The sequence below is a fragment of the Xenopus laevis genome, chromosome 3L, assembly GCF_017654675.1.
Source record: "Xenopus laevis strain J_2021 chromosome 3L, Xenopus_laevis_v10.1, whole genome shotgun sequence".
In the NCBI taxonomy this organism is placed as follows: domain Eukaryota; kingdom Metazoa; phylum Chordata; class Amphibia; order Anura; family Pipidae; genus Xenopus; species Xenopus laevis.
Genome location: NC_054375.1, coordinates 14,439,782 through 14,467,295, shown reverse-complemented (window position 1 = coordinate 14,467,295; position 27,514 = coordinate 14,439,782). Strand labels below are relative to the sequence as shown.

Here is a 27,514-nt window from a genome sequence, read left to right as displayed (position 1 = left end):
GCATGCTCACGCCCGGGGCAAGGAGGTTTTAAGATGAAAACAGGAAGTGTGATACAGAAGCCCATGAGTACACAATAGAAGGAAAGAAATGCTGTGTTTCTTTTGACAGAGGACTCAGAGCAGCATTACTTTGATGGTTTACTGGTGTATTTATATAGACCTTTCTGATAAGGCTTACTTTTTTTTTTTAAAAAAAAAAAACCTTTCCTTCTCCTTTAAGATGCCCATACATAGGGAGATCCGCTTGTTTGGCGACGTCACCAAATGAGAAGATCTCTCCCCAATATGCCCACCTTGATGTGGGCTATTTTGGACTGATCTAATCGTGGGCCTTAGGGCCCAACGATTGGATTACAACGAGAAAAATACGGACGGACAGATCGAGGGCTGCATCAACAAACCAATGCGGTCCTCGATCCGACTGCATTTTTAAGTCTATTTGGTCGACATCTGCCCGACTTTAGGCCAGATATTGATTGGGGAAGCCCATCGGAGGGCCCCATATCTGTCAGTAGCTTATATCTGCCCGTGTATGGGGGCCTTAAAGGTGAAGAAAAGCTACTGAAGCAGTTTATTGCCAATAGATTAGCCACAATAGTGCAAGCTATAACACTATATTTATTCTGCAGAATGCTTTACCATACCGGAGTAAACCGCTCTAGAAAATCTATCTGTTTATTTAGGATAGGAGCTGCCATATTAGCTTGGTGTGACATCACTTCCTGCCTGAATCTCTCCCTGTTCACTTATAGCTCTGGGCTCAGATTACAGCAGAAGGGGGGGGGGGAGAGGAGCAAACTGAGCATGCTCAAGCCCTAGCCCTGGAGGTTTAAGCTGAAAACAGGAAGTCTGATACAGAAGCCCATGAGTACACAATAGAAGGAAAGAAATGCTGTGTTTCTTTTGACAGATGACTCAGAGCAGCATTACTTTGGGGGTTACTGGTATATTTAGGTGGACCTTTTTGATAAAGCTTACTTAATTTTAACCTTTCTTTCTCCTAATAAATATATACATATGTACGTACACGATTGGTTGTTGAGCCTAATCGTGTATTATGTCAAGCTTGCAGGTAATATTAACACCGTTGTCCCCGTAGTCCTCTGGTGAACGGTGCTGTGTACCTTTGGGGGTTCACTGATGATAAATTAGCTCTTTGAATTTTACCGTCTCTGTTAACAACAGTTCGCCCAGCTTTGTCCCCGTATTACTTTCCATTTGGTCATGTGAAAGAGGCACAATCACTGCCCTCCGGCAACAAATGGCGATAAAAAATCTAATGTGTTTTGCTTGTTACACAGTTACTAAATGCCAGCTTCTTCGCTCCTTGTTAGTCGTCTCCGAACCCTCTCTCCTGAAAACTGTGAATGATCATTAACGTTTATATAGCCCCTTAAACAGCTATGGGATCTATTATCCAGAATGGGAGTTTCGGTTACAGGGTTTTTCTGTAAATTGGAGCACCATTCCTACTAGAAAGCATTTACACTTTTTTTTTTAAAATACCTTCCTCTTTTCATGCAGGAGGCATTTAATTTAATCAAGCGTGTAGATGTCGGTCTCTTTGCACTGCAGCACAAGGTCCATTTTGTTAATGTTTGGTTACAGACAGTTACTTTATTTCCTCTGCATTACCCTGCAAAACAACTCTGACTTAATTAAATGGGAAATTCACATTAAAGACAAAAAAGTAGGCTGGAGACGCAAGAAAGTAGTTGAGTTGCTGCTGCTGTTTGCCGCTCCGGCTGTCAACTGCCATCTGGTTGCTAGGTTCATTGACTCTAGCAACCAGAAAGTATGTTGATTAGCATACTATTTATGTTTCTGTTTATTCATCTTGATGAATTAAGCAATTCGGTAGCCGTTTAGAACACGCTGTGATGATGGTGCTACATTGGGAGGGCCAAAGACTCAATGGTACACGGAGTGCTAGGAATGAGTTTACTGATCCTTGCCAGCACTTGACTATGATTCATTCACTTTATTTCTATTTGTTCTCTTTACCTAGACCTGGGCCGTCCAACTGGAGAGCAACTGTGGCCCTCCAAAAAACATTTACGACCCTCCAAATGCCCACGATCTCCTTAGACCTCTTTATTTGACAACATTGTTTTATACTAGTCCAACCCCTGAGAGCTTTTATGGATAATATTTTGTTGCATAGAAGTAAAAAAAGTAGCAGCAATAAAACAATCATGGGTTACACGCCTCAACCCTAGTTTATTACCCAAACCCATACTATGTAACCACTGTATATTGCTTTATGCTTAATTGTGATCTCGTTGCCAAAGCATCAGCTAGCCACATTAACCTGATTGGCTCTGTCACAGCTTAGTCTTTTTATAACATTGCCTTCCATTATTGCTGTCAAATGAACATCATGTTGGTTGCCCGTGTTCTTGACTCATAGAGGCATATTTATCATGTCATAAAGGCTGCAAACAACTCCAAATTGATCCCTGGACCTCTCCCAACACCAATTTGGCAGGTTTTAGGTGGAGAATAGTCGAATCTGAGTTCTTAAAAGGGCCAGAGTATGATAAACCTCTAAAATCGAATTCAATTTTTTTTAAAAAAAACTCGAATTGAATTTGAATAACTCCGCAGTCGAATTTGAGAGTTTTCTCCTTAAAAAAATACCCATTGGGCTATTCAGCCAAGAAGATCATGTGCTATAGGTTTAAGGCTATCAGTTGTAGTAACTGGGGTGAGGTGCCTAACATATTCGCACTTTCCTTGTCCTTTAAGTTGAATTTGAGTATGTTATAGAATGTCATGTTTTTGACAGATTTTCAATTTACCTACTACTTCTGCCTATTTCTTATTTCTAATGGGGGTTGGCAACCCTAAAATGGTAATATTACTTCTCTTTCTCATATAGCCCTCTCCTATTCATCTTTCATTCCAAAACGTGGTATGGGATTTGTTATTTGGAAACCTGTTATCCAGAAAGTTCAGAATTAAGGAAAGGCTCCCATAGACTCCATTTTATACAAATAACCAAATTTTTTTAAAAGATTTCCTTTTTCACTGTAATAATAAAACAGTAGCTTGTACTTGATCCCAACTAAAATATAATTAATCCTTATTCAAAGCAAAACCCGCCTATTGGGTTTATTTAATGTTTATATGATTTTCTAGTAGATTTAGGGCAGAGACACACGTGGAGATTTGGAGAGATTAGTCGCCCGGTGCCAAATCGCCTCTTCTTCGGGTGACTAATCTCCCCGAACTGCCTTCCCGCCAGCTAGAATCTAAAGTGCCAGCGGAATTGCACTCGGAGTGCTTCGTTTTCTGATGTCGCTCGAAGTGGAAACTTCGGGCGACTTCGGAAAGCCGAATTGATCCGATTTAGATTCTAGCATCTTCCTCTTTTCTCTTTTACATATATACCTGATGTTATTACATGGAACATGTTGTCGTCTCTATATATGTCAAAATCAAATAAAAACTATTGCAAAGAAATAAATCATAGGGACCAGCATGAGGTCCCATTTTTGGATCCTGACCCATAAATTCAGTCCTCGGCTTAAATGTTAATAAGCAGGTTTAAAGTTTGAGTAGATAATTCCACTGGTGCTTTTTTTTTTAATTTTTTTTTTTTGTTATTGCCAATTGGGTACCTTTGGCACCAGTAATGGGAGCTTCTCATTTCATAGCTGTCATATATATGTTCTCTTTTGTGAACTTAGAAATGCTTGTGTGTATGAAAAATGCCCAAACTATTTTGTGTTTTGGATAGAATGAAACCTGTCCACAGGAAAATGGGGAAATGCTCCGCCAACTAAAATCCTTCTGAAGCCATTGCCCCGTTCTTTGGTTTTTATTGGTAGCAAATCAAGGCAATGTTATTTGAAGGGCGTGGAATTCAGGAAAAGGAAAGCTAATGAACAACAATAACAATATAGAGCAGGATTCAATGACTTTGGTCCAGTCTCCATTGCTTCTGTCCAATGAAGCCTCAATTCATAGAAATAACCGTGGATAAGAACTTGGTCAAATGCAGTACATTGCTGCAAAAATCGTGCTTTTATTGATCCACTACATGTTTTGAGCAGAGAGCTCTTTTTCAAGTGTTGAACACTTAAAAAAGAGCTCTCTGCTCGAAACATGCAGTGGATCAATAAAAGCATAATTTTTGCAGCAATGTACTGCGTTTGACCAAGTTCTTATCCACAGTTATTTCTATGAACAACAGAGTATTGTTGGTTGTTTGTGCCATTTGTATTGCTGTTTTGGGAATGTGTTGATAAGACTGGAAGGAAAACAGAAGCTGAAATGAAAAGCACCACTATCCATTCACACAAGGCAGCCCTCGTTGGCTACAGTCATTTGCTTGCACCCTAAAAAGCAAGATTCTGCAAAAAATATTGGAGTTCCTGAATTTGCTACATATTAAGGGTAACTGACTATATCATAAGGGCAGAGACACACTCTCAGATTCGGGGAGATTAGTCTTCCCTTTTTCGGGGCGACTAATCTCCCCAAACTGCCTCCCACCGGCTAAAATGTAAATCGCCAGCGGGATGGCAATCAAGCACTTTGTTTTCCGAAGTTGCCTCGCGAGGAAACTTCGGGCGATTTTGTAACACGCGCGCCATCCCGGCAGGAGGCAGTTCGGGGAGATTAGTCGCCCCCCCGAAGAAGAGGCGATTTATTGCCGGGCGACTAAATCTCCCCGAATCTGATCGTGTGTCTCTGCCCTAAAAGGACACTGACGGGTGCCTGGGAAGTGTCAGTTTAGCATTCTCTATTGTTCTCAACCTGAGAATACCATAGGCAGTATGTTGGCATTTAAAGGAATGGACTGGTGCTGTAGGCGGGCAGCGGGCATTTTGACCTATGCCTTTTTGAAAAAAAAAATGTATGAAAATATTTTGCTCTTACAAATATGGAAAAATACACTTCCGTGTTTTAATTGTGACAAGAACTGTATTGGCAGTTTCAGCAGGTAAACCAAACTGCCGCCCCCTCCGATTGTAGGTACCCAGTGTCTGGAGAGTTATTTCTATTAGCCTGCAGCTGGGATGCAATTATTTAGGGATAGGTGCCCTTTAAGACATGGTACTCCTAATTACACCTATCCTTCGACCTGAAAACTCAAGGTCCGTATAACAGATCCCATGATAGGGCTCCTTCTCAGTCCCATGGTCAGGGAATATGAGAAACATAGTCACTCGCAGCTGTCACTGCCTAAAAGTCCACCCTCTTATTATGGATTAGCAGCTTCATCCGCTGATTAAAAATTGTGTTTGACGAAGATTTGATCCTAACAGAATTTAATTGGCTACTGGCAGGCTCTTTCCCGTGGGAGAAATGGAACACCCAGTCTGATAGGATTTTTGTTTCTGTTACCGCTTTCTGTTTTTTTTAAGAAATACTTGAACATCTTTGGGTAGATATTGAAGCTGAGAAGCCAGATGTGCTTGTGTAAGGCAGATACAGATGAATTCCTTTCATCCAAAATGTGTTTGTTATTGTGTAAAGTACTCCTGGAACTCAGAAGAGCATGGCTGACAAATGCATGTGAAATGATTGGATGGAATTGAGCAGAAACTGACCGTTTCCTCCACAATCTTTTTGCTTAATTTAAAACAATATTATCAATGTAATTCAATGGAGATGTAATAAAAGGTAAAGATGGTCTAGTAGCTCATAGCAAGTGTCAGCAGGTAGCATCTGCTTGCCAGTTGTCTCGAAAGCATCTGATTGATTACTGTGGGTTACTAGACCTATGCAACAGTGCTAATTTTGCACTCACTTCTAAGACCGGGAATCTTTGGGAGTAGAGGAGGAGTATACTTCCTCACCCAAAGTTTAACCCAAACCCACCTGACTTGCGGGGAAGCAAATAGAGGTTATTTATTGAAGTCCGAATGCCAAAAAATTTAAAAATTTCATGGTTTTTTTCTTACTTTAAAATCAGAACTTAGTGGAAAAAAGACCTTGAATTTTTCAAATTGGATTAAACCCAGAGGGTGTTAAAAGTCCGAATAAAAAAGTACTCCAACTCAGACCTGCCGAGTTCACATAGAAGTCAATGTGAGAAGAGGGTTTCATGCAATAATCCGAAGATTTTGTGGTTTTTGGGAGTCAAATCCAAAAAAGTAAAAAAAAAAAAATGTGAGAGAAGAAAACTGAGGAATAAAACCTAGTAACCATCAGTCCTTTGTGCCTTTGAGGAAGAATATTATCTGAAGGAAGAAGATTTCCAGAGGTGAGGCTCTTGCAAAATAAGGGCAGAGACACATGTGGAGATTCGGGGAGATTAGTCACCCGAAGAAGAAGCGATTTGTCCCCAGGCTACTCTGCCTCCCCACTGGCTATAATCGAAATCGCCTGCGGGGTGGTATTGGAAGCGCTTAGTTTTCCAAAGTCGCCCGAAGTTTCCTCGTAAGGCAATTTCAGGTGACTCCAACTCAGACCTGCCGAGTTCATGTAGAAGTCAATGGGATAAGAGGGTTTTGTGCAATAATCCGAAGATTACTTGGCTTTCAAGTTTTTGGGAGTCAAATCCAAAAAAGTAAAAAAAAAGTTAGATAAGAAAATGACTGAGAAATAAAACCTAGTGATCTTTAGAATATTATCTGAACGAACAAGATTTCCAGAGATGAGGCTCTTGCAAAATAAGGGCAGAGACACACGTGGAGATTCAAGAAAATTAGTCGCCTGGCGACAAACGCCTCTTCTTCGGATGATTTATCTCCCCAAACTGCCTCTCACCGGCTGGAATATAAATCGCCGGTGGGATGGCAATCAGATCAATTCGTTTTCCAAAGCTGCCTCACAAGGAAACTTCGGGAGATTTCGTAAAATGAAGCGCTCCGAGTGCCATCCCGCCGGCGATTTTGATTCTAGCCGGCAGGAGGCAGTTTGTGGAGATTAGTCGTCTGAAAAAGAGGAGATTTGTCGATGGGCGACTAAATGTCCCCGAATCTTTTCATCTGTTTCTGCCCTAAACCGGGCGAATCCTTTCTTTTAGTACGTTATCTGCATCTCCATACAATGAACCAATTTGTCTATCTGGAATAGACTGTACTTTGTGTAGATATGACCCTGGCTTCAGTTTCAGACCTTCACTATTGTTACAAAAGACAAAGCTTGTTCTGTTCACGTTTAGCGCTATGGAGTATAATATCCAGCAAACGGGCTGAAAGCTAATCTGTACCCTTTTCTTGCGACTTGCTAGCGCCAACCCTGATATCCTGGATTTGTCAGTCTCTTAAACTGGTTTTACACCTTCAGATCCGCTCATTGGATTGGATCATACTGCAAGCCTATGGAGACCTGTAGGGCAAGCCCATGTGCTCCTCGACCGAGACAATAGATAATGACATTTTCAGCCAGATATAGCCACTGTTGTCGGGTCAACAAGCCCCATGTTTAAGAGAATAGCACTCAATCTATTAACCTTAGGCAGAGTCAGCTGATGGCTCCTTACCTATAGTCATGGGCAAGCAGTAAACAGACGAGGCCACATTTTTCTTAATCCTGTATCAGTTGCCCCCTGAATTGCTATCTTTAAGTTAGCCATTTACCTAAAGATCTGCTTTTTGGCCAGGTCACCATACATGCAATCTTTGTCAACTTGACTCGCCCTATTGGGCCAATTTGGGTTGATCCAATGGTTTGCCTTAATCTGGGTTTAGGAAGAATTGTTGGGGAGAACCACATCAATCGGCCAACTTTAATTTTCTAAAATGCAGATTTTTGCAATTTATAGGTATAAATTAAAAAAGAATCCTTTCTACTACTGACATTCACTTACGAGATCTGAGAGGGGGGAAATAAGTCTAAGGAAAGCCAATAGAATTTTTACAAATATTTAAATTGGTTAATATGTCAATTAAAACCCATTTTTTTCCCTGCTGATGTTACAGGGAGAGAGTGTTTAAGCATTTGCATAGTGTTTGTGGGACCAAGAATAATAAACACCGGGCTAATGATCAACTGGGTATAGAGAATGCCATCAAACACGAGTAAAGCCACAGTATAAATAGATTTGTGTAAAACTAGAAGGCGGCCCACAGAAATACACACACTTTGCCATGGGGACAAGCAAATACAGGTGTAGGATCCGTTATCCAGAAACCCATTATCCAGAAAGCTCCAAATTACATAGACTTCATTTTATTCAAATAATCCACGTTTTTAAGAATGATTTCCTATTTCTCTGTAATAATAAAACAGTAGCTTGTACTTGATCCCAACTAAGATAAAATTAATCCTTATTGGAGGAAAACCCAACCTTTTGGGTTTATTTAAAGTTTATATGGTTTTATAGTAAACTTAAGGTATGAAGATCCAAATTAGGGAAAGATCCGTTATCCGGAAAACCCCAGGTCTCAAGCATTCTGGATAACAGGTCCCATACCTGTACTAGAGATATAAAAGATACTTGTCTGGATTTTCCAGCCGGCAAACACGTCAGACACAGGTCAGCAGGCAGTGGTTGGAACAAAATAACACAATCAGATCTCAGACCAAGTTCAAAGTAAAGCTGCCCATCCGTGCACCAATACCAGTTTGTGCAATTTTCAGTAGAGGTATGGGACCTATTATCCAGAATGCTCGGGACCTGGGACTTTCAGGATAATGGATCTTTGTGAAATTTGGATCTTCGTACTACAAAATCACGCAAAAACAAAAAATAACAATACAATTATATATAATATAGGTATAGGACCTGTTATCTGGAAAACCCCAGTTCTTGAGCATTCTGCATAAGGAATCCTTCTGTAATTTGGATCTTCATATCTTGCGTCTACTAGAAAATCTTGTAAACATTACATAAACCCAATAGGCTGGTTTTGCTTCTAATAAGGATTAATTATATCTTAGTTGGGATCAAGTACAAGCGACTGTTTTATTATTACAGAAAAAAGGAAATCATTTTTAAAAAAATTATTTGGATTACATGGAGTCTGTGGGAGACGGCCTTTCCTTAATTAAGAGCTTCCTGGATAATACAAAATGAACACAATAGGCTGCTTTACTTCCAATAAGGTGTAATTCTACGTTTGGATCCTGTTCATGGTACTGTTTTATTATTACAGAGAAAAAGGAAATCGTTTTTAAAAATGTGGATTATTTAGATGAAATGGAGTCTATGGGAGATGGGATTCTCTGGATAAAGGGGTTTCCCATACCTGTATGTGTATGCTGGCAGGATGAGCATGATCAGTATTTTTGTGCCAAGGATATCTGTTCCTTCATAATTTTGGCAGTTCAAATCTTTTACCTGCTGATGCGCCATGTTGGTTGGCCACAACCTGCCTCTGTTGGCAACTGTCAGCGCAAAAGCGACAGTTTGAAACATGGCCTGATTGTGTATGGCCCCATTAGCCAGAACACCATTTAATATAAGAGAGCCCTTTCTGTATATCATCTCCTTCCAGTTTGATCCAATTCTGCTTCTGATCAAATATGGGAATTCTTTATACTGATCTCTTTCCTTGCTTGCCACCTTCTATAATCCAAATAAAAACACGTCGGCCCAGATCAAGGAAATCACCCTGAAATCAAAAAAAATGACCTCTACGAACCGTTGCACATCTGCGGTTAACGCTTTACGTGCCAGCTTCACGCCATGCCTTTCTTTGGCCTCCTAATCTGCAGCCTTGACTAATCTAAGGAGGTTAATGAAAGCCTAAGGTGGGGGGTCAGAGACATTTTCCTGGAAGCAGGAGTTGTTTTGAACTAACACAGAACCTGTTCAGTCCAGTAAAAAGCAATAAGAAGCAATGTGAGTTTTTTTTTTTCTTCTTTCTCCTAAACGTATGTCATGTGGCTTTATTGTATCCCAGTATTCCGGTCTGCAGAATCCCTGGCACCCCGTGCCCCAGAGAAGTTTTGTTGTACGGCAAACCTCAAGGAATAATACTTCTATTGGGATTTGAAGTATTTCTTTTCATCCTAAATGATTACAGTATATGCCGGATATTTTAGCTTTTGTTGTTACTGCTTCCCCCCCCCCCAGGCAAAATGTTATTAGCATACCTGTAAGGAAATAAACGGACCCAGACGTGAAATTATTAACTCTCTTGCCCATTAGCCTTTAATGTATTTGGCTTAGTGTGCCGTAAAGAATTTCCAAGAGGTAAATCACACCCCCCACATACTTTTAGTATATTATTGAATGTCCTTAAAGGGGGTGTTCACCTTTATATTACCTATTCGTATGATGTAGAGCAGGGGTCCCCAACCTTTTTTTACCTGTGAGCCACATTCAAATGTAAAAAGAGTTGGAGAGCAACACAAGCATGAGAAAGTCCCTTGGGGTGCCAAATAAGGGCTGTGATTGGCCATTTGGTAACCCCTTCGTGGACTGGCAGCCTACAAGAGGCTCTGCTTGGCTCTATACTTAGTTTTTATGCAATTAAAACTTGCTTTCAAGCCTGGAATTCAAAAATAAGCACCTGCTTTGAGGACATAACAAGCAACATCCAAGGGGTTGGAGAGCAACATGGTGCTCACAAGCTACTGGTTGGGGATCACTGATGTAGAGAGTGATATTCTAGCAATAACTACATTTATAGCCTTACAGAGCATTTATTTTTTAGATGGAGTCACTGGGGCTCATTTATCAACACTGGGCAAATTTGCCCATGGTCAGTAACCCATGGAGACCAATCAGATTGCTGCATTCATTGTTCTACTTGCAGCTGGTTTTAAAAAGCTAACCACTGATTAGTTGCTATGGATAACTGCCCATGGGCAAATTTGTTCAGTGTTGATAAATGACCCCCAGTGACCCCCATTGAAATCTGGAAAGAGTCAGAAGAAGGCAAATAATTCAAAAACTATATATAAAAAAAAAATAATGGAGACCAATTGAAAAGTTGCTTAGAATTACCCATTGTATTAACTTGTAATAATAAAACAGTAGCTTGTGCTTGATCCAAACGAAGATATGATTAATCCTTATTGGAAACAAAGCAAGCCTCTTGGGTTTATTTAATGTTTAGATGATTTTCTAGTAGACTTAAGGCATGAAGATCTAAATTATGAAAAGATTCATTATCTGGACAACCCTGGGTCCTGAGCGTTCTGAATAATGGGTCCCATACCTTTATTTATGTGATTTCTGCATGAACATGCGGATCTTAGCCACATTTTGCGGCATGGTTCGTAAAGCAAATCGTTTTTAAAAAACAAAAACAAAACGATCGCCGCGTAGATATGCTTATCGGTTTAAGCTTAGGCATTGGCACAATACCGCTAGCGTATACGTGGAGGTCAGTTTTTTTATAAACCACGGTGCGAACCGCACCTAAAACGAGGCTAAGATCTGAATGTGTGTCCATGCGCTTAAGCCAAACAAGCAGATCTTAACCAATCAAAGTCAGAATAATCAGATTATTTTGCCCCCTCACCAAGATCGGATCATCAAGATGCCGTTGCCGACCTTGGCTGATGGGATTCTCCAACCTGACCAATATTTGTCAAGATATCGAACTGACAGGACCTCCCAAGGTCATTGCGTGCCAGTAAACTGCCAACATTGAGGAGCAGAATTGGCAGTTTTATGGGTCAGTGTATGCCTAGCTTTAGCTCTGTTGTCTATCTTTTAATTAACAAGTAGATACATTGTACAGGCTTGTTCTAATGCACTGGGCGATAGCAACCAATCAAACGCTTTCATTTATTATACTGGACCAGCAACGATCCAGCTATAACTGCCAATTCCAGCACCCTACAAATAACAGATTATATATCTGAAATGTATCTGAGCGAGGCTTATGTCATACACATACATCTTTCAACAAGAAAATGGGCAGTTTCTACCAGCAGAAACTAAAAACTTTATTTGATGCATTCATACAATAATCTCTGTTGGGAATGGAGCATTCTAGAGTATTGGGGAAGGGTTAGATGCTGGGAGGTGGGGACATTCCAGAGATTGTGTGTGGCAGATAGAATGGTTAACGAGGGGAGAGGGTTAATGATTGTTGGACAATAGATGGTACAAGGGTATTGCAGCAGTTGTTGAATCCATTTAATGCTACATTATCTTATTGCCACTGCAGGGAACAATGCATAATTACAATGTAACACACTTCAGCACAATGCTTTGATAATCGTAGTGGGGAATTGGAAATTTTGGACCCGTTGCCTTCTGATAAGATAAGAACAGCACGTTCAGCTCATCCTAAAGGGGAAAAATAAATATGAAAAACTGGATAAGATGAGCCGTTATCAGCCAAGTTGTTTCTATGGCTTGAGTCTCTCTTATAAGCGGATGCACTGATTAATCTGAGTGATTGAGGCAGGACAAGCAGAGTTTAGGCTACTGGCACACACACGGGTTGAAATTGGCCCAGGCATGTGCATTAAGGCCCCCATACACAGTCCCATAGCTGTCGACAGAGCGAGTTAGCAGCTTATTGGCCCGTGTGTGGGGCCGTCTGACAGGCGTCCCCTATCGATATGTACCCGAAAGTTGCCCAGGTAAGGGTAAAAAATCCCGTCAGATCACGGCCGCATCTGTTTGTTGATGCAGTCCCACGATCCGACCCGCCTGCATTGCCTCCATTCTGATCTGATCGTTGGGCCCTAGGGCCCGACGATCGGATCAGCCCGTTATCACCCACCTCTATGTGCGCATATCGGGTAGAGATCTGCTCGTTTGGCAATGTATGTCCATCTTAAGCCTCCTCTCCTGCCTGAGCTCAAAACCGTTGTGCTGACTAAGGTGCAAGCACGCAAAATCAGCTGCAAGGGTCTGCTCCCAAGCAGGTTCCGGTACAGGCAGGAGAGGAGGCTAAAGCCCGTATAGGGGTTGATTTTCAGCTTCAATGTGGCATTAGCCATAGGGCAAGGGCACACTTATCCGCTTTCCTCCGACTGAGTATTGTACACAGACAGAGGATCCGTGCTCAGTCCCATAGCTCCATTAATAGATGTTTGTCTGTGTGGAGCTACACGGAGTTGATATTGGTGCAGAACACCTTGGTATACATTTTCATATCAATATCCACTCTTTGTAGCTCCACACAGACAGACGCTGGAGCTACAGGAGTAGTGAGCACAATAACGTGAATCCGCTTTCCTCTGCTTGTGTAAAAAAAAAAACAGGAAGAAAGTGGACAGTCCTCTGTGCGTGCCCATTTCCTTAGCCCTGATTGCTAGCGATGCACCGAATCCAGGATTCGGCTTTTTTCAGCAGGATTCGGCCGAATCCTTCTGCCCTGCCAAACTAAATCCGAATCCTAATTTGCATATGCAAATTAGGAACAGGGAGGGAAAATACATGACTTTTTGTCACAAAACAAGGAAGTAGAAAATGTTTTCCCCTTTGCATATGCAAATTAGGATTTGGATTCGGTTCGTTATTCTGAGACTCTTTTGCGAAGGATTTAGGGCTTCGGCCGAATCCAAAATAGTGGATGCGGTGCATCCCTACGATTGTATAGTGTAGTACCCCCTAATGTACAACATAAGGATAGTAAAAGTTACCAAGGAGTTCCACGACCATATAAAAGCACAAGGCCCAGTGCTTTTATACAGGTTGTGGAACTCCGAGGTGATTTCTAATATCCTCATATTTTTAAACGGTACATTTTTTTTATAATACACAAGTTTCTCTAAGCACCTTTTATATAGTGAATAAAGTACCCCCTCTTGTAAAATATAAGGATATTATAAGTCACCGAGGAGTTTCATGTCCATATAAATGCACAAGGCGGAAGGCTGAGTGTTATAATGTATTATATATATATATATATAAGTCCCACAGTGCCCGCACACAAACCAAAAGGTAAAGCCAGTGGTGCTCGATCCAAATGTGGTTCATATATATGGAAAGAAGATCAGCAATCACTGTAGTTTTGGTGAATTCGTGTTGATTTATTTGTCAAAAATCACATCTTATCTGACGTTTCGGTCCCGCATGGGGACCTTTCTCAAGGATGCGGGACCGAAACGGCGGATAAGATGTGATTTTTGACAAATAAATCAACACGAATTCACCAAAACTACAGTGAGTGCTGATCTTCTTTCTATATATATATATATATATATATATATATATATATATATATATATATATATATATATATATATATATATATATATATATATATATATATATATATATATATATATATATATATTATACACAAGAGCCATGAGTATCCTGTAAATTATACCCTTATAAATATATATATATATAAAATAAAGTTGAAGTGTCTCTGCGTCCAGTCCCTGTGTCCGTGGGATTGCGCTACTCCGCATGTGCCCACGGACCGTCTCTGGCGAATTTTTTTTAGACTAGAACAATTCTGTTTTTATAAATGTTTGACTACATATGTTCTAGCGCCCGTTAACGGGCTTAATGTCTAGTGTATATATATATATATATATATATATATATATTAATTTACCTTGCACCCGAGGTAAGCTACAAAGGCGGGGTGCTGCCCATTTGGAAATTATTACATATATATATATATATATATATATATATATATATATATATATATATATATATATATATATATATATATATATATATATATATATAACAAACAAGGGAAAGTTGTGCTCACCACTATTTTTTAAAACCATTAGGCGGGGGTGCAATGAGGCTGTGACCACAAAATACATATAGACAAATACAAGAGTCCTCTGCAGAAAATATATAAATGTTTAATTTCACAGGAGGGTCTGCATTCCAGTGCAAAGTACCCAACTACCTTTTACAGTAAACACAAATCTCTTGTACTTTGTCTTGATGCCAGAAGGTTTGTATAGGAGGTTTCCCCTTTATTGTAATCATTTTTTATCATTGCCAGCCTTGGGTAAACGATGCACAAACACCAGCCGAGGGGTTAATGTTTAGTTCAGGGGCCGGGCTGACGGAGGGCCATGTGATGTGGTGGGAGGAGCCTAGTGCAGATAACCTGTGCAGCTTGCAATTTGGAGCACACAAGGCAAAATTTTGCCTTAAGACATAATAAGTGTGTGGGGGGCTTCATTGGGCATACCATTTAACAATGGTCACCTTGATATGGGACTGCAGCTTTCCTTCTCCGGAAGGTTGAGGGGGAATCTTCACGTTACCCCCCACTTTCTCTCCTGCTTTCCCAATGGAATACGCCATGAATTATGTCATGAAGGATTTCTGTCCAGTTGTACTTATAGTTCAGTCCCAGTGCTGCTGCCGCACGCAGGACTGCCCTCAGGTAAGTGACAGTTGGGGACAAGGAGTGTTTCTTTGCTCTCTTTTAGCATTTGCTTGGAAATTGTAATACTGTACTGGGTATTGTAGTTCAACATCAGCTGGAGGGCAGTATGGTGCCCGTGTCTGTCGTAAAACCTGTGGCTTTTATCTGTGTTCATAGTTTTCGTTTTCTATATGGACTCACCTCTTTCCTGTACTTGTCATATATCACATGGGTATTGTGTTCTCGTCACACATTCCCCCCTCATCATCCACTGCCAATCCTTTGAGATTTGAGATTAAACCCATTGGCTGGTATATTTCTATATAGGTATGGGACCTGTTATCCAGAATATTCGGGTCTTGGGGATATTTCTGTAATTTGGATCTCCATACCTTTAAGGGGTGGTTCACCTTTAAGTTAACTTTTAGTATGTTATAGAATGGCTAATTCTAAGCAAATTTTCAATTGGCGTTTGTTTTGTATTTTTATTTTTTATAGTTTTTAAATTATTTGCCTCCTTCTGACTCTTTCCGGCTTTCAAATGGGGTTCACGGACCCTGTTTAAGTAACACATTCTCCGTAAGGCTACAAATGTATTATTATTGCTACTTTTTATTACTTATATTTCTATTCAGGCCTCTCCTATTCATATTCAAGTCTCTTATTCAAATCAGTGCATGGTTGCTAGGGTAATTTGGACCTTAGCAACCAGATGGCTGAAATTGCAAACTAGAGAGCTGCTGAATAACTCAAACCCACAAATAATAATAAAAGAAAACCAATTGCAAATTATCTCTGAATAGCCCTCTCTTCATCGTACTAAAAGTTAATTTAAGGGTGAACAACCCCTTTAAGTCTACTAAAAAAATAATTTAAAATGAATCAAACCCGATACGATTGTTTGTCTCCAATACGGATTAATAATAGCTTTCTTGGGATCCAGTACAAGGTATTGTTTTCATATATTGGGTTTCTGGATAACCAATCCCATACCTGTAGTGGTAACATTGTTATGGGTTCCCTGACCAAAGTGGGTTTGAACTGATAGAGTCAAACAAACCGTGATCTGTGCCCTGCTGCCATTTTGGGCTAGTCGGCTTTCACTTTGGCAACATTTCCTGCATGTTTTATTGCTGCTAGGATGTTGGCCAGTGTGATACCAAAGGGTTTGTTCACCTTTAAATTAGCTGTTAGTATTATGTAGAGAGTGATATTCTGAGACAATTTCCAATTGGTTTTCATTTTTTATTATTTGTGGTTTTTGAGTTATTTAGCTTTTTATTCAGCAGCTCTCCAGTTTGCAGTTTCAGCAATCTTGTTGCTAGGGTTCAAATTCCCCTAGCAACCAGGCACTGATTTGAAAAAGAGACTGGAATATGAATAGGCGAGACCTGAATAGAAAGAGGAGTAATAAAAAGTAGCAATGACAATAAATGTGTAGCCTTAAAGAGCATTTGATTTTAGATGGGGTCATTGACCCCTATTTGAAAGCTGGAAAAAATCAAAAGAAGAAAAAGGCAAATAATTCAAAAAGAAAAAATGAAGGTCAATTGAAAAGATGCTTAGAATTAGCTAAATATTCTATAACGTACTAAAAGTGAACATAAAGGTGAATCACCTAGGGACGCACCGAATCCAGGATTCGATTCGGGCAGGATTCGGATTCAGCCGAACCGAATCCAAATCCTAATTTGCATATGCAAATTAGGGGCCGGGAGGGAAATCGCATGACTTTTTGTCACAAAACAAGGAAGTAAAAAAAATTTCCCCTTCCCACCCCTAATTTGCAAATACGGCCGAATCTTTCACGAAGGATTCAGAGGTTTGGCTGAATCCAAAATAGTGGATTCGATCCATTCCTAGAATCACCCCTTTAATAAATGATTGTAAAAGAATGTGTGTGGCTAATCTCACTTGTATGGGTCTGTGATCGTGCCAAGACCCAGCGGAGGAATGACCCTGGGCATAGTTATTAAATGTTGCCAACTATGATCAATCTACAGTCCAATAATAAAACATGACTTGGCATCGGATAAATAACCGTGTTGTTTTACACAGAAAACTGTTTCAGTGTAAAATTTGCATTTCTCATCCCTGTGGGGTCACTGGACAATGCAGTTTTATGACACCGATGAAAACTTTTAATTTAGTGACATTTGCAGAATGCGGTTTTAAAACCGGTAATTCTGTTTTGTGTGGTGTTTATGTAGCAGTGTTGTCCAAAGTGTAAACACAAATGGGTACAGTATCTGTAAAGTAGGATTCATTTATGACCACTAAGCTGAGTCCAGGGTTGGACTGGGCTGTCGGGACACCAGGAAAAACCCGGTGGGCTCTCGCCCTTTTGGGCCCCACTGACCCAAACCCAAACCTCGCAGGCGCTCCCGCAGGCCACTAATCTCTCGCTCCCGGGACGTGCTGAAGGCATGTTTAATTTATGTGCACTCGGGCGAGTGGAGGCAACGCCTGTGGGGGGGTGTGGGTAGCGGCGGGGGCTCTTGGGGTTGTTTGGGAGCGCCTGGGGCAGCAGCCCTGGTGGGCCCTGCACCTACCAGTCCGACTGTGACCATCCCGCTCACGGGTATCGCCAAAAATACCGTTCACTGACGGTATTTCGACAAAGGGTGTTCTTTGCAATTTCAGATAGTTGATCTCTGTGTCCTTTCCTGCCTCCTGTTGCACCTATTGGAACCCTAAAGTTAGCATCACCTCCAAACCAGACAATAAGCTTCGGGGTTCAGTGCAGTTGGGTCCCTTTAGCATCAAATCCTGAGCCCAATTACATTAATCTTGCAGCGTTGCTAGGCAGAACTCCCCCGGTGAACACAACACCATACCTCCCAACTGTCCCGTTTTTAGAGGGACAGTCCCTCTTTTGACAGCTCAACCTGCAGTCCCTCATTTGTACTGGAAAGTCATGTTTTCTCTGAACAGCCAGAAAAAGATACAAAGTTTCTAACTTACTTGGCTCTTGGTAGAGAGCCCAGAACAGCCACAGCAGCAGATAAGAACAATTTCGAGATAAATAAATAAGTAATTGTAACAATATAAGATAACAGATTCCTTGGGAAAAGTTAGACCCACGGCTTAAAGGGCAATTCACCTTCATTAGCAAAACTGTAATAACTGAAAAAAACAGAGATAGGTTTAAACTTTCATAACCTGCCAAATTTTGTTAAATGAACATGGTAATTAGGGGGTGTGCCCATAAAATGGGCATGGTCAAAAAATTCACCCCGGTACGCGCGCCAAATTTTGTCCCTTTTTTTATTTCCAAAATGTTGGGAGGTATGCACAACACCACTAGAATGTACGTCTATGTTTGTGCGTGGTCTAAATGTTATATAGTGGGAACTTTGGTTGAAGTTTCCCTTCAAAAAAATAAATAAATGGGGCTTTGCATTCATCAACCTTGCAAATCTGCTGTATTGTTTAAAATATACTGACAATATTTTGCATTTTCAGCCATCTGGTTGCTAGCGTCCAAATTCCCCTAGCAACCATGCATTGATTTGAATAAGAGACTGGAATATGAATAGGAGAGGCCTGAATAGAAAGATGAGGAATAAAAAGCATTTGTTTTTTAGATCGGTCCAGTGCCCCCCATTTAAAAGCGGGGAAGAGTTAGAAGAAGGTGGCATATAATTCAAAAACAATAAAATAAAAAAAAAGTTGCTTAGAATTAGCCGTTCTATAACATACTAAAGTTAACCTTAAGGTGAACCACCCATTTTGCCCCATATCTAGGAAGCACCAATTGATAGCCGGTCATTTTTTAACATCCGGAGTTCCCCCCCCATACATGGGCCAATAAAAGCTCTTGGCTAGGGCTCACTATAGGATGTGTGCAGCTTTTGTTGCCACGTGTATGGCAAGCTTTCTGGTTATTGACTATCAAACAGAGCTGCTGCAACGGACTAAAACTGCTAAAATCTCAGAAATCACGAAAGAATAAATCACTATAGTAGTATAGCAGATATCTGTTGGGTACTTTATGTTCATTGAGGGTTTAAACTAGAGTCCTGCGCAGAACCAATTTGTTAAACCCGACCCGGGACCCACAATCCGCATTCTTACCCGCTTCCCGACCCGCAAGTACCTTATCTGCAACCCGATCCGTGACCTGCTGACCATCAAGAATCAGGAAGTGCTGTCATTGTAAAGCGGAAGTGACATCATCAGAAGTAGGCGTGGTCAGAAAAAAGGAGTAAAACTCGCTATTGAGAAGACCCACAGAACCGCCGACTCGTGTCTATACCCACACCCCAAACTTCTAGCCGCAACCTGTAGGTTACCCACTTTTTTGCGGGGACCCAACCCGCTGTAGGACTCTAGTTTAATCCTTCCTCTCTTTAAAACCCTTATTACCGTAATAGGAGTGGTGGTTCACCTTTAAACCAACTTTTGTTATAGAATAGCACCTTCTAGGAAACCTTTTACTTTTTTTATAGTTTTTAAATTATTTGCCTTCTGAAATTTTTTTCCAGCTTTCAAAAGGGGCTCACTGACCCCTTCTTAAAAACAGATGCTATATAAGGCTACACATGTATTGTTATTGCTATTTTTTATTACTCCTCTTTCTATTCAGTCCCTCTCCTATTCATATTGCAGTTGTACAATATGTTGGCGTGTTATAATACATGTTAATATGCTGGAAAGAATGCTATGCACATACATTTGTTGTGAGGATCAGCCGGTAGCTGCCAATGTTATGGTTACTGACTTTCTCCCATGCCCTTTCCGCTCTGATTCCGGATTTGTATTTCAATCTCTTACAGGGTGTGAAGCCTGCCAGCTTTGATAAAGTTGCAATACCGGAGGTGAAAGAAATCATCGAAGGATGCATTCGCCAAAATAAGGACGAAAGGTGAAAACACTCACGGTGTTGTGTAGTGGTGTCTCTCTAGTCACTTGTGTCTGTGTATTAGTTCCGCGGTAGTCTGACGTCTACGTGATATCTCATTAGGTTCCTTTAGATAGAAAATCAGATCTATTTGCCCGTGGTAAAGCTTAAAGGACCAGCAACATCAAAAAATGTAATTGTTTCAAAGTAGGGATGCACCGAATCCACTATTTTGGATTTGACCGAACCCCCGAATCCTTTGCGAATGATTTGGCCGAATACCGAACCAAATTCTAATTTGCATATGCAAATTAGGGGCTGGAAAACATTTTTTACTTCCTTGTATTGTGACAAAGTCACGTGATTTCCCTCCCTGCCCCTAATTAGCATATACAAATTAGGATTCGGTTAGGCCGGGCAGAAGGATTCGGCCAAATGCTGCTGAAAAAGGCCGAATCCCGAACCGAATCCTGGATTCGGTGCATCCCTATTTCAAAGTAATAAAAATATAATGCGGTGTTGCCCTGCACTTGTAAAACTGATGTGTTTGCTTCAGAAACACTACTGTTGTTTCTATAAATCAGCTGTTGTGTAGCAATGGGGGCAGCCATTCAAAGGAGAAAAGGCTCATGTTACACAGCAGATAGCAGATAAGCTCTGTATAACATAATGGTGTTATCTGTTATCCAATATTTATCGGGTGCCATAAAGCCTTTTTTCAATTTCCACCATTGCTACACAGCAGCTTGTTTATATGAACTATAGTAGTGTTTCTGACGCAAACACATCAGTTTTACCAGTGCAGGGCAACACTACATGATATTTTAATTACTTTAAAACACTTACTGTTCCTTTAAAGGGCACATCAATCCAAGAGTAACATTTTGCCTCATAAAAGAATGTAAATGTAAGCAGTGCCTCTCCCTTTCTATTCTCTGTCCTGGCGGCTCTGACTTTTGAAACAAAGTATCAGCCCTGTCTTTCTGGAGGAGAACTTGTGGCGTCCCAGAGCACGGGACTGGTTTATGGGCACATAAGAAGCACACAGGCAGGTAACCGTACAATGAAACTTTAAAGAACACAAAAAATAATTCATTTTAAAATCCATTCTATACCCCTCTAACAATACATCTACCCTGCACAATACTTCTTATTTCAAGTTCTCTTCCTGTTCTCTGAAAAGGCGATAGGGCGACCTCAGTTTTGCCAGACACCTACGTGCGCACTCCACAGCAGCTCCCAACATCACCTCCTCAAACCGGAAGCCAGTTTCTACAGCTTTATGAAGGATTTTCTCGCCCCTTGTGTTTTAATGCAGCAAGATTTATTGCTGTATGTGCTGCGAGCAGAGAACGCAGCACCCAGGTCAGCCATAAATCCACAGACTGCTGCGCACTCCTTCAATTGCTCGCAGCACTTAACTCGCAGCACAGCAGTACGGAAGTAAAGCTGTGCACCCTCCCCTCAGAACTAGTGATGTGCGGGTCGGGATCTCCCCGACCCTAACCCGTCCTCTATTAGCCCGCATCTGCACTTCCGTGTTGCTTTTATAAACCCGCTCAGACCGGCCCCGCCGATGATGTCACAAAAGGGACGGGGCAAGCTGGCACAGCGTCTATAAAAGACGAACCCGGAAGCTGGCATTTGACGGTGGACCCGCGAAGAAGCATGCGAGGTTGGCCCGACCTGCAAGTATCGGGTCGGCCCTCACATCACTACTCAGAACGTAATTTGCAGGAATGTTGAAGAAATGGAGAGCTTACAAGTGGAAATCCTTTCTAAAGCTTTACTAACTGGCTAGAGGGGCAGGGAATACATTTTGAACTTAATAATTTTTAGTGTTACTGTTCCTTTAATGACAAGAAATTCCTGGTAGGGAACAACTGCTCAACAGGAGCACAACTCAGTGTGTATTTGTGGCCTATTCCCTTCAGTCTCACATCAAAATAACAGTTATTTAGTTAACCTGGGCCACCTGTCCTCTTTAAAGGGGTTGTTCGCCGTCCAAACACTTTTTTCAGTTCATTTGTTTTTAGATTATTCCCCAGAAATAAAGACATTCTGCTTAGCTGGGACAAACATAAGAAATGTATCAACTAAATGTATCAATTTAGAACAGTTTACAGGGTCGGCGACCCCCTCTCTCAGAGCTGCTTTAGAATGTGAAAAATGACACTTTACACTTCAATATTAGAAAAACTGTCACACATGGAAAATAGAAAGTAATTGGAACAAGTCGTTATTTCTGGTGATCTATCTGGAAACAACTAGTTGTTTAAAGGTGAACAACCCCTTTGAGCCACTAGCAGTGTATGGAGGTAACTTCCCCTGTAGTTACTTAAAGGAGAACATAACATGGGGTTGCAGCTCTGGGGAATTAGTCTAAAGGGAGGGGAAGCCGCAGCTTATCCCACTCTGTTGTGCAGCCATCAGACTGCAGCAAGTCTTTCCAGCAACTTCCTCCCCAGGAGACACTCCCACTTCCTCTTGACCTCTCTGAGCAAACAGCTTCCTGCCCATGTGACCTCCAAGCCCCACCCATTTGAGCTTGCAGCTTCCAGTATTAGCAGAGCTGTTTTCACAAAACTGACTCACATACATTGTTTCAAAAGTCATAGGCAGTTGTAAAGGAATGGAAATTCTTTTTTTATAGCCATTACATTCACACACAGCATTCCATTATGCAAAATGTTTGTTTTGGGAAGGCCGGATTTGTGGAGAGGCCTCCAAAGCCCGGCCCTAGGGCTGCAGGATTTTAGGGGTTGGCGTGCTACCCAACCGCACCCACATTGGTTCAGAAACATTGGGCAGTTGATAAGTTTTTTTTTTTAAAATTTCCAGTGCGCCAATCCCCAGGTCCAGACGATGAAAATATGCGTGAATAAAAGGGATGCGATGGGGCGGGCCTAGGGGTGCCCACTATGTAAATCCGGCCCTGGTTTTGGGTTTACATCCCTTTGTTTGAAATTGGAGGAGTTTACCACTGGGAAAAAAATAGAACAAGTCCAAGTTAGCAAACCCGTAAAAACCCTGTTTTTATGAATACACATAATGGGATCCCTGATCCAGAGACTCCCATTGGTTCCATTTTAATGAAATAATTCATAATTTTTAAAAACACTTTTTCTTAGACGCACCATCCCAACCGATGGTTTTGCAGAATCATTTCAATCATCCATTCAAGTTTTTTCTTAAATAAGATACCATTTAAGTTGTGAGTTCATTTGAGGTTTAAAAAAACTCCTAACATTCGACCGTTGATAAACAACCCCCTTAATTTAGGGAGATCCCAATTAAAGAAAATATCCCTTTTGCGGAAAACCATAAGGTCCCAAGTATTCTGGGTAACCGGTCCCATGCCTATAATAGTACAGCACAAGTACAGGGACACATGCTAGTAAGTTAGGGTAGTGTTAAAACCTGAGCTCTTTTATCAGTGGTTGAGATCTTCACCGATGATCACAAGAAGCAACAACTGATAATCCCATGGAACTGTGCACATTAACATTGAGGCCTACTAGCTGAGACCTCCATTGGTGATCACAAGAAACAGCTAGTAGGCCTCCTTCAGTAATTAGTCTCTACATGGGCACAGTTTCATGGAACTGTCCAATACTAATGGCAACTCTCTGTACAATATATTGCTTCTGTTTGGGATTGGACAACTGCAAACCCACTATACCCTGAACACTACTGCTCAGAAATGGCCAATAGAATGCCTGACTTTGCCTCTATTAATTACAGGTCAGACTTAAACTGTCATGGCATCATTGGTTTGCCACGGCATGTCAGCGGATGCAATATATGGCTTTGCAAGAGATGTTTTTTGGGATATATTCAAGTGTTGGCCTAGAGTTTGTGACCTATAGGATAAGTAATCGGCCTTTGAACCAGCATCTCTAGCATGGGATCCCACATCACTTTCCTGTGACGGCTTCATGTTTCCCCTTATTTCCTAGTGTATCTCTATACTTCATGCATCCGCAAATGCTGCCCACGGGAGTAAAGTGCTTTCTAATTCCGCTTTCTTATTATGTAGTCTCACAGGAGATGTTTTTAACGAGGATGAGGCTCCAAAATGTTAACTAGAAGCTGTTGTTGACTAAAGTGTTGATTACCGACTGGTTCTTATGAGGATGTATTCCATTTTTAACTTGCAACTCTATCTATATGCCTTGATAGATATGCCATTAAGGACCTTCTGAACCATGCCTTTTTCCAAGAAGAAACTGGGGTTCGCGTGGAACTGGCAGAGGAAGATGACGGGGAAAAGATTGCTATCAAGCTTTGGCTGCGTATTGAGGATATCAAGAAGCTCAAGGGCAAATACAAGGATAATGAGGCCATTGAGTTCTCTTTTGACCTGCAGAGAGATCTTCCGGATGATGTGGCACAGGAAATGGTGAGTACCATAAATGAGCTGGAGCCAAAGCAAAGGAATCAGAACTATGCAGTGTGGGGAGCAGGATTCATTTAGTTACTCCTAGCCTTGTATTAGCTTCTCAATTTACTTTGTAACACAACCCCAAGGCATATGTCACAGGGCTTTTTGAGCAAGGTCACTTGAATCAGCAGTGAAAAAGTCATGCACTCTGCTATGTCTTGGCATTAAGTGCATGCATTCTAAAGGGAGAAAAGAAAACTTAATTTATGAGTAAAAACACACAACTGCTGAGGTCAACTACCAAGATTTGGACGTGTTGATTGTCATTCCAACCTAAACAAAAAATACAATAGTCTATTTCCATGTTGAATGATAGTGGTGGTTTAATACTTGTTTGTCTGTGCTATTGTCTGAGTATAAGTTTGAATTATCTAGGTGGAAGCGGGTTATGTCTGTGAAGGAGACCACAAGACAATGGCAAAGGCAATCAAAGACCGGGTGTCCCTGATCAAACGCAAGAGGGAACAGCGGCAACAAGTGCGGGAAGAACAGGAGAAGAGGAAACAGGAGGAGATTAGCCAACAGCAACAACAACAAGCTGAGCTTCAGCCACAGAGTCCTCCTCAAGGTCCAGTCAAACCATCAGCTGGCACAGTTACCTCTGGCACACAAGTGGAACCCGAGGAGCCAGAAGCCGATCAGCATCTCCAGTACCAGCAGCCAAGCATATCAGTCACATGTGAGTGTCTAAAATGTTATAGCACCGGTAGATTACACATTAGGCCCTCCTGGTTTTATGAACTACACCTCCTCCAGAAGCTGCAGGGACACAAGTTGGGTAACCCTGACCAAATTGTTTGTGTCCTGATTTAATTTAGCATGAAGGTCCATAATGATGAAACATAAGAACAGTGGTTGGCTAATTTAAGATGCCCCAAATGCTTAAAGGAGAAGGAAAACTACCAAAGCCAATAGATTAGCAAATAGTGCCAGTAGTGCAAACTATAAAACTTTATTTATTCTGTAGAATGCTTTCTGTTTGTTTAGGATAGAAGCTGCCATATTAGCTCGGCGTGACATCACTTTCTGCCTGAGTCTTTCCCTTCTCACTCATAGCTCTGGGCTCAGATTACAGCAGGGAGGTGAGGAGAGAGGGGGGGGGGGAAGGGAGAGGGAGAGAGGAGCAAACTGAGCATGCTCAAGCCCTAGACCTGGAGGTATGGGATGAAAACAGGAAGTCTGATACAGAAGCCCATGTGTACACAATAGAGGGAAAGAAATGTGGTGTTTCTTTTGACAGAGGACTCAGAGAAGCAGGTTTACTGGTGTAATTATATAGACCTTTTTGATAAAGCTTACTTAATTTTAGCCTTTCCTTCTCCTTTAAGCCAATGTAGGATTTCTGGATGTTGTGGTTTAACAAGATCTTTGAATGTTAAACAGATAATTTGCTTTTTTAAAGACATTACAATTATTTAACGTCTTTTTTTCCTTTCCTCTCTCCCCCTTTGCCTTTCCTTTCTGTTATTGTTCAATATCAGCTGATGGTACACTTGACAGTGGTCAGGGATCATCAATGTATTCTGAGTCGCATGCAGGAAGCCAGCAGACAGTCTCCTTTGGTTCTCAGCCTGATCCAGGCCTCACTCCCAGCATGGTGCCTGGCTACAGCACTCCAACTATCCAACCTCCTGCCCAGCATGGTGGATACACAGCGTCTGTGGGGGTAAGAAAAAAACTGCTTCCTCTGGATTAGATCATATACAAGGGATTGCTTGCCCTCTACTGAATACAGGGTTAACCAATCATTTGTGGCTTAAATATAGCACACCGCAATGGAAACTTACCAGTAAACCAGTAATTGCATACTGATGGCTCATTAATGCTAATTAGATATTCTATATGCTGTGGACGGGGAAGGCAAAGCCCTGGAAAGGAGATCTGTAGGCTGCAGTACTTTAAAACAATCTCTAAATATAACTTCATGTATTTTAATGTCACAAAACGAATAGCCTGTGAGTATGGCCGCATGTAGCTGTGCGAAAGACTTCCCCTCACTGATATCAGACAGTCTGTAATGGAAAATTTCTTAAAGAACACTAACCCCTGATATTTACAAAGCTATTTACATTTTAACTTTGTTATAAATAGCTTTTATGTCGGTCATTACACACGTTTTGCCTGCTACGGCTCCATTGCCTCTTTAAGAAAGATTATCGGTTAGAATTGCAGAGAAATTTTTAGGTTATAGATTAATCTCAACATGCAGTTTGTCAGAGCAAAGTGCAGTGTTATTCTGAAACCTTTAAAAGCCACTGGTTTAGTTGTGTGCCATGGGCAGCCCAGATATACAAGGGTAACATTTTAGAAAATAATATAGGGATATATTGTATATATTTATGTTTAACACAGAGGGGGTCATTTATAAACACTGGGCAAATCTGCACCTGGGCAGTAACCCATGGAAACCAATCAGATGATTGCTTTCAGTGTTCAACCTGAAAAAAGCTAACCACTGATTGGTTGCTATGGGATACTGCCCAGGGGCAAATTTGCCCAGTGTTTATAAATGAGCCCTTACAAAAACACAATCTTGCTTATAGAATGATGCATGATGGATTCTGTTCCGTCTATCTTCTAAGTTTTATTCTGTACCTGATCCAGTGAATACCCTGTTACCCTATAAAGCATGTATGCCGTGCCTCCTGCTTAGGGTTGCCACCTGGCCGGTATTTTACCGGCCTGGCCGGTAAAAATAATGGCTGATCCCAATGTTATTAATAGGGAAAAAAGATAAATATATAGAAAGGCCGGTATTTTTTTCCAGAAAAGGTGGCAACCCTGCTCCTGCTGTGTGTTTATTTTTGTGGTTTTTTTTTTCCTTTCCCCCCTTTATTTAGTTTATTTGGTAAGGTATGACATCCCGAAGTCAACATATTAAGAAGTGCCTCAGCTTTTTTTTTGCAGGAGCAAATGATTTAACCATAATATTCTTCTTTTAAATCTCTTCTGTTCTTCAGATGACATGTATTTAACCCTACTGCTGCTAGAAATTCTATCTTCTACCAGCAATCCTTTTTGAGTGTGCTCATCTTTTTTTTTTTTTTTCTGTTGCAAACT

At 41.1% G+C, this 27,514-nt stretch overlaps 1 protein-coding gene across 12 annotated transcripts in view; it reads left to right on the top strand.

Moving 5' to 3' along the window:
• The window catches only part of wnk1.L (WNK lysine deficient protein kinase 1 L homeolog), a 160,079-nt gene that overhangs the window by 90,900 nt on the left and 41,665 nt on the right, over window positions 1-27,514 (top strand). For 11 of the 12 annotated variants that reach the window (XM_041585946.1, XM_041585945.1, XM_041585947.1 and 8 more), the window contains 4 exons: window positions 19,946-20,034; window positions 24,193-24,412; window positions 24,830-25,133; window positions 25,936-26,120. In XM_041585946.1, coding sequence (XP_041441880.1) covers window positions 19,946-20,034; window positions 24,193-24,412; window positions 24,830-25,133; window positions 25,936-26,120 — 798 coding nt within the window. Of the gene's footprint in view, window positions 1-14,905; window positions 15,186-19,945; window positions 20,035-24,192; window positions 24,413-24,829; window positions 25,134-25,935; window positions 26,121-27,514 lie in introns of those variants that run through there. The other variant, XM_041585953.1, reaches the window with a different exon arrangement.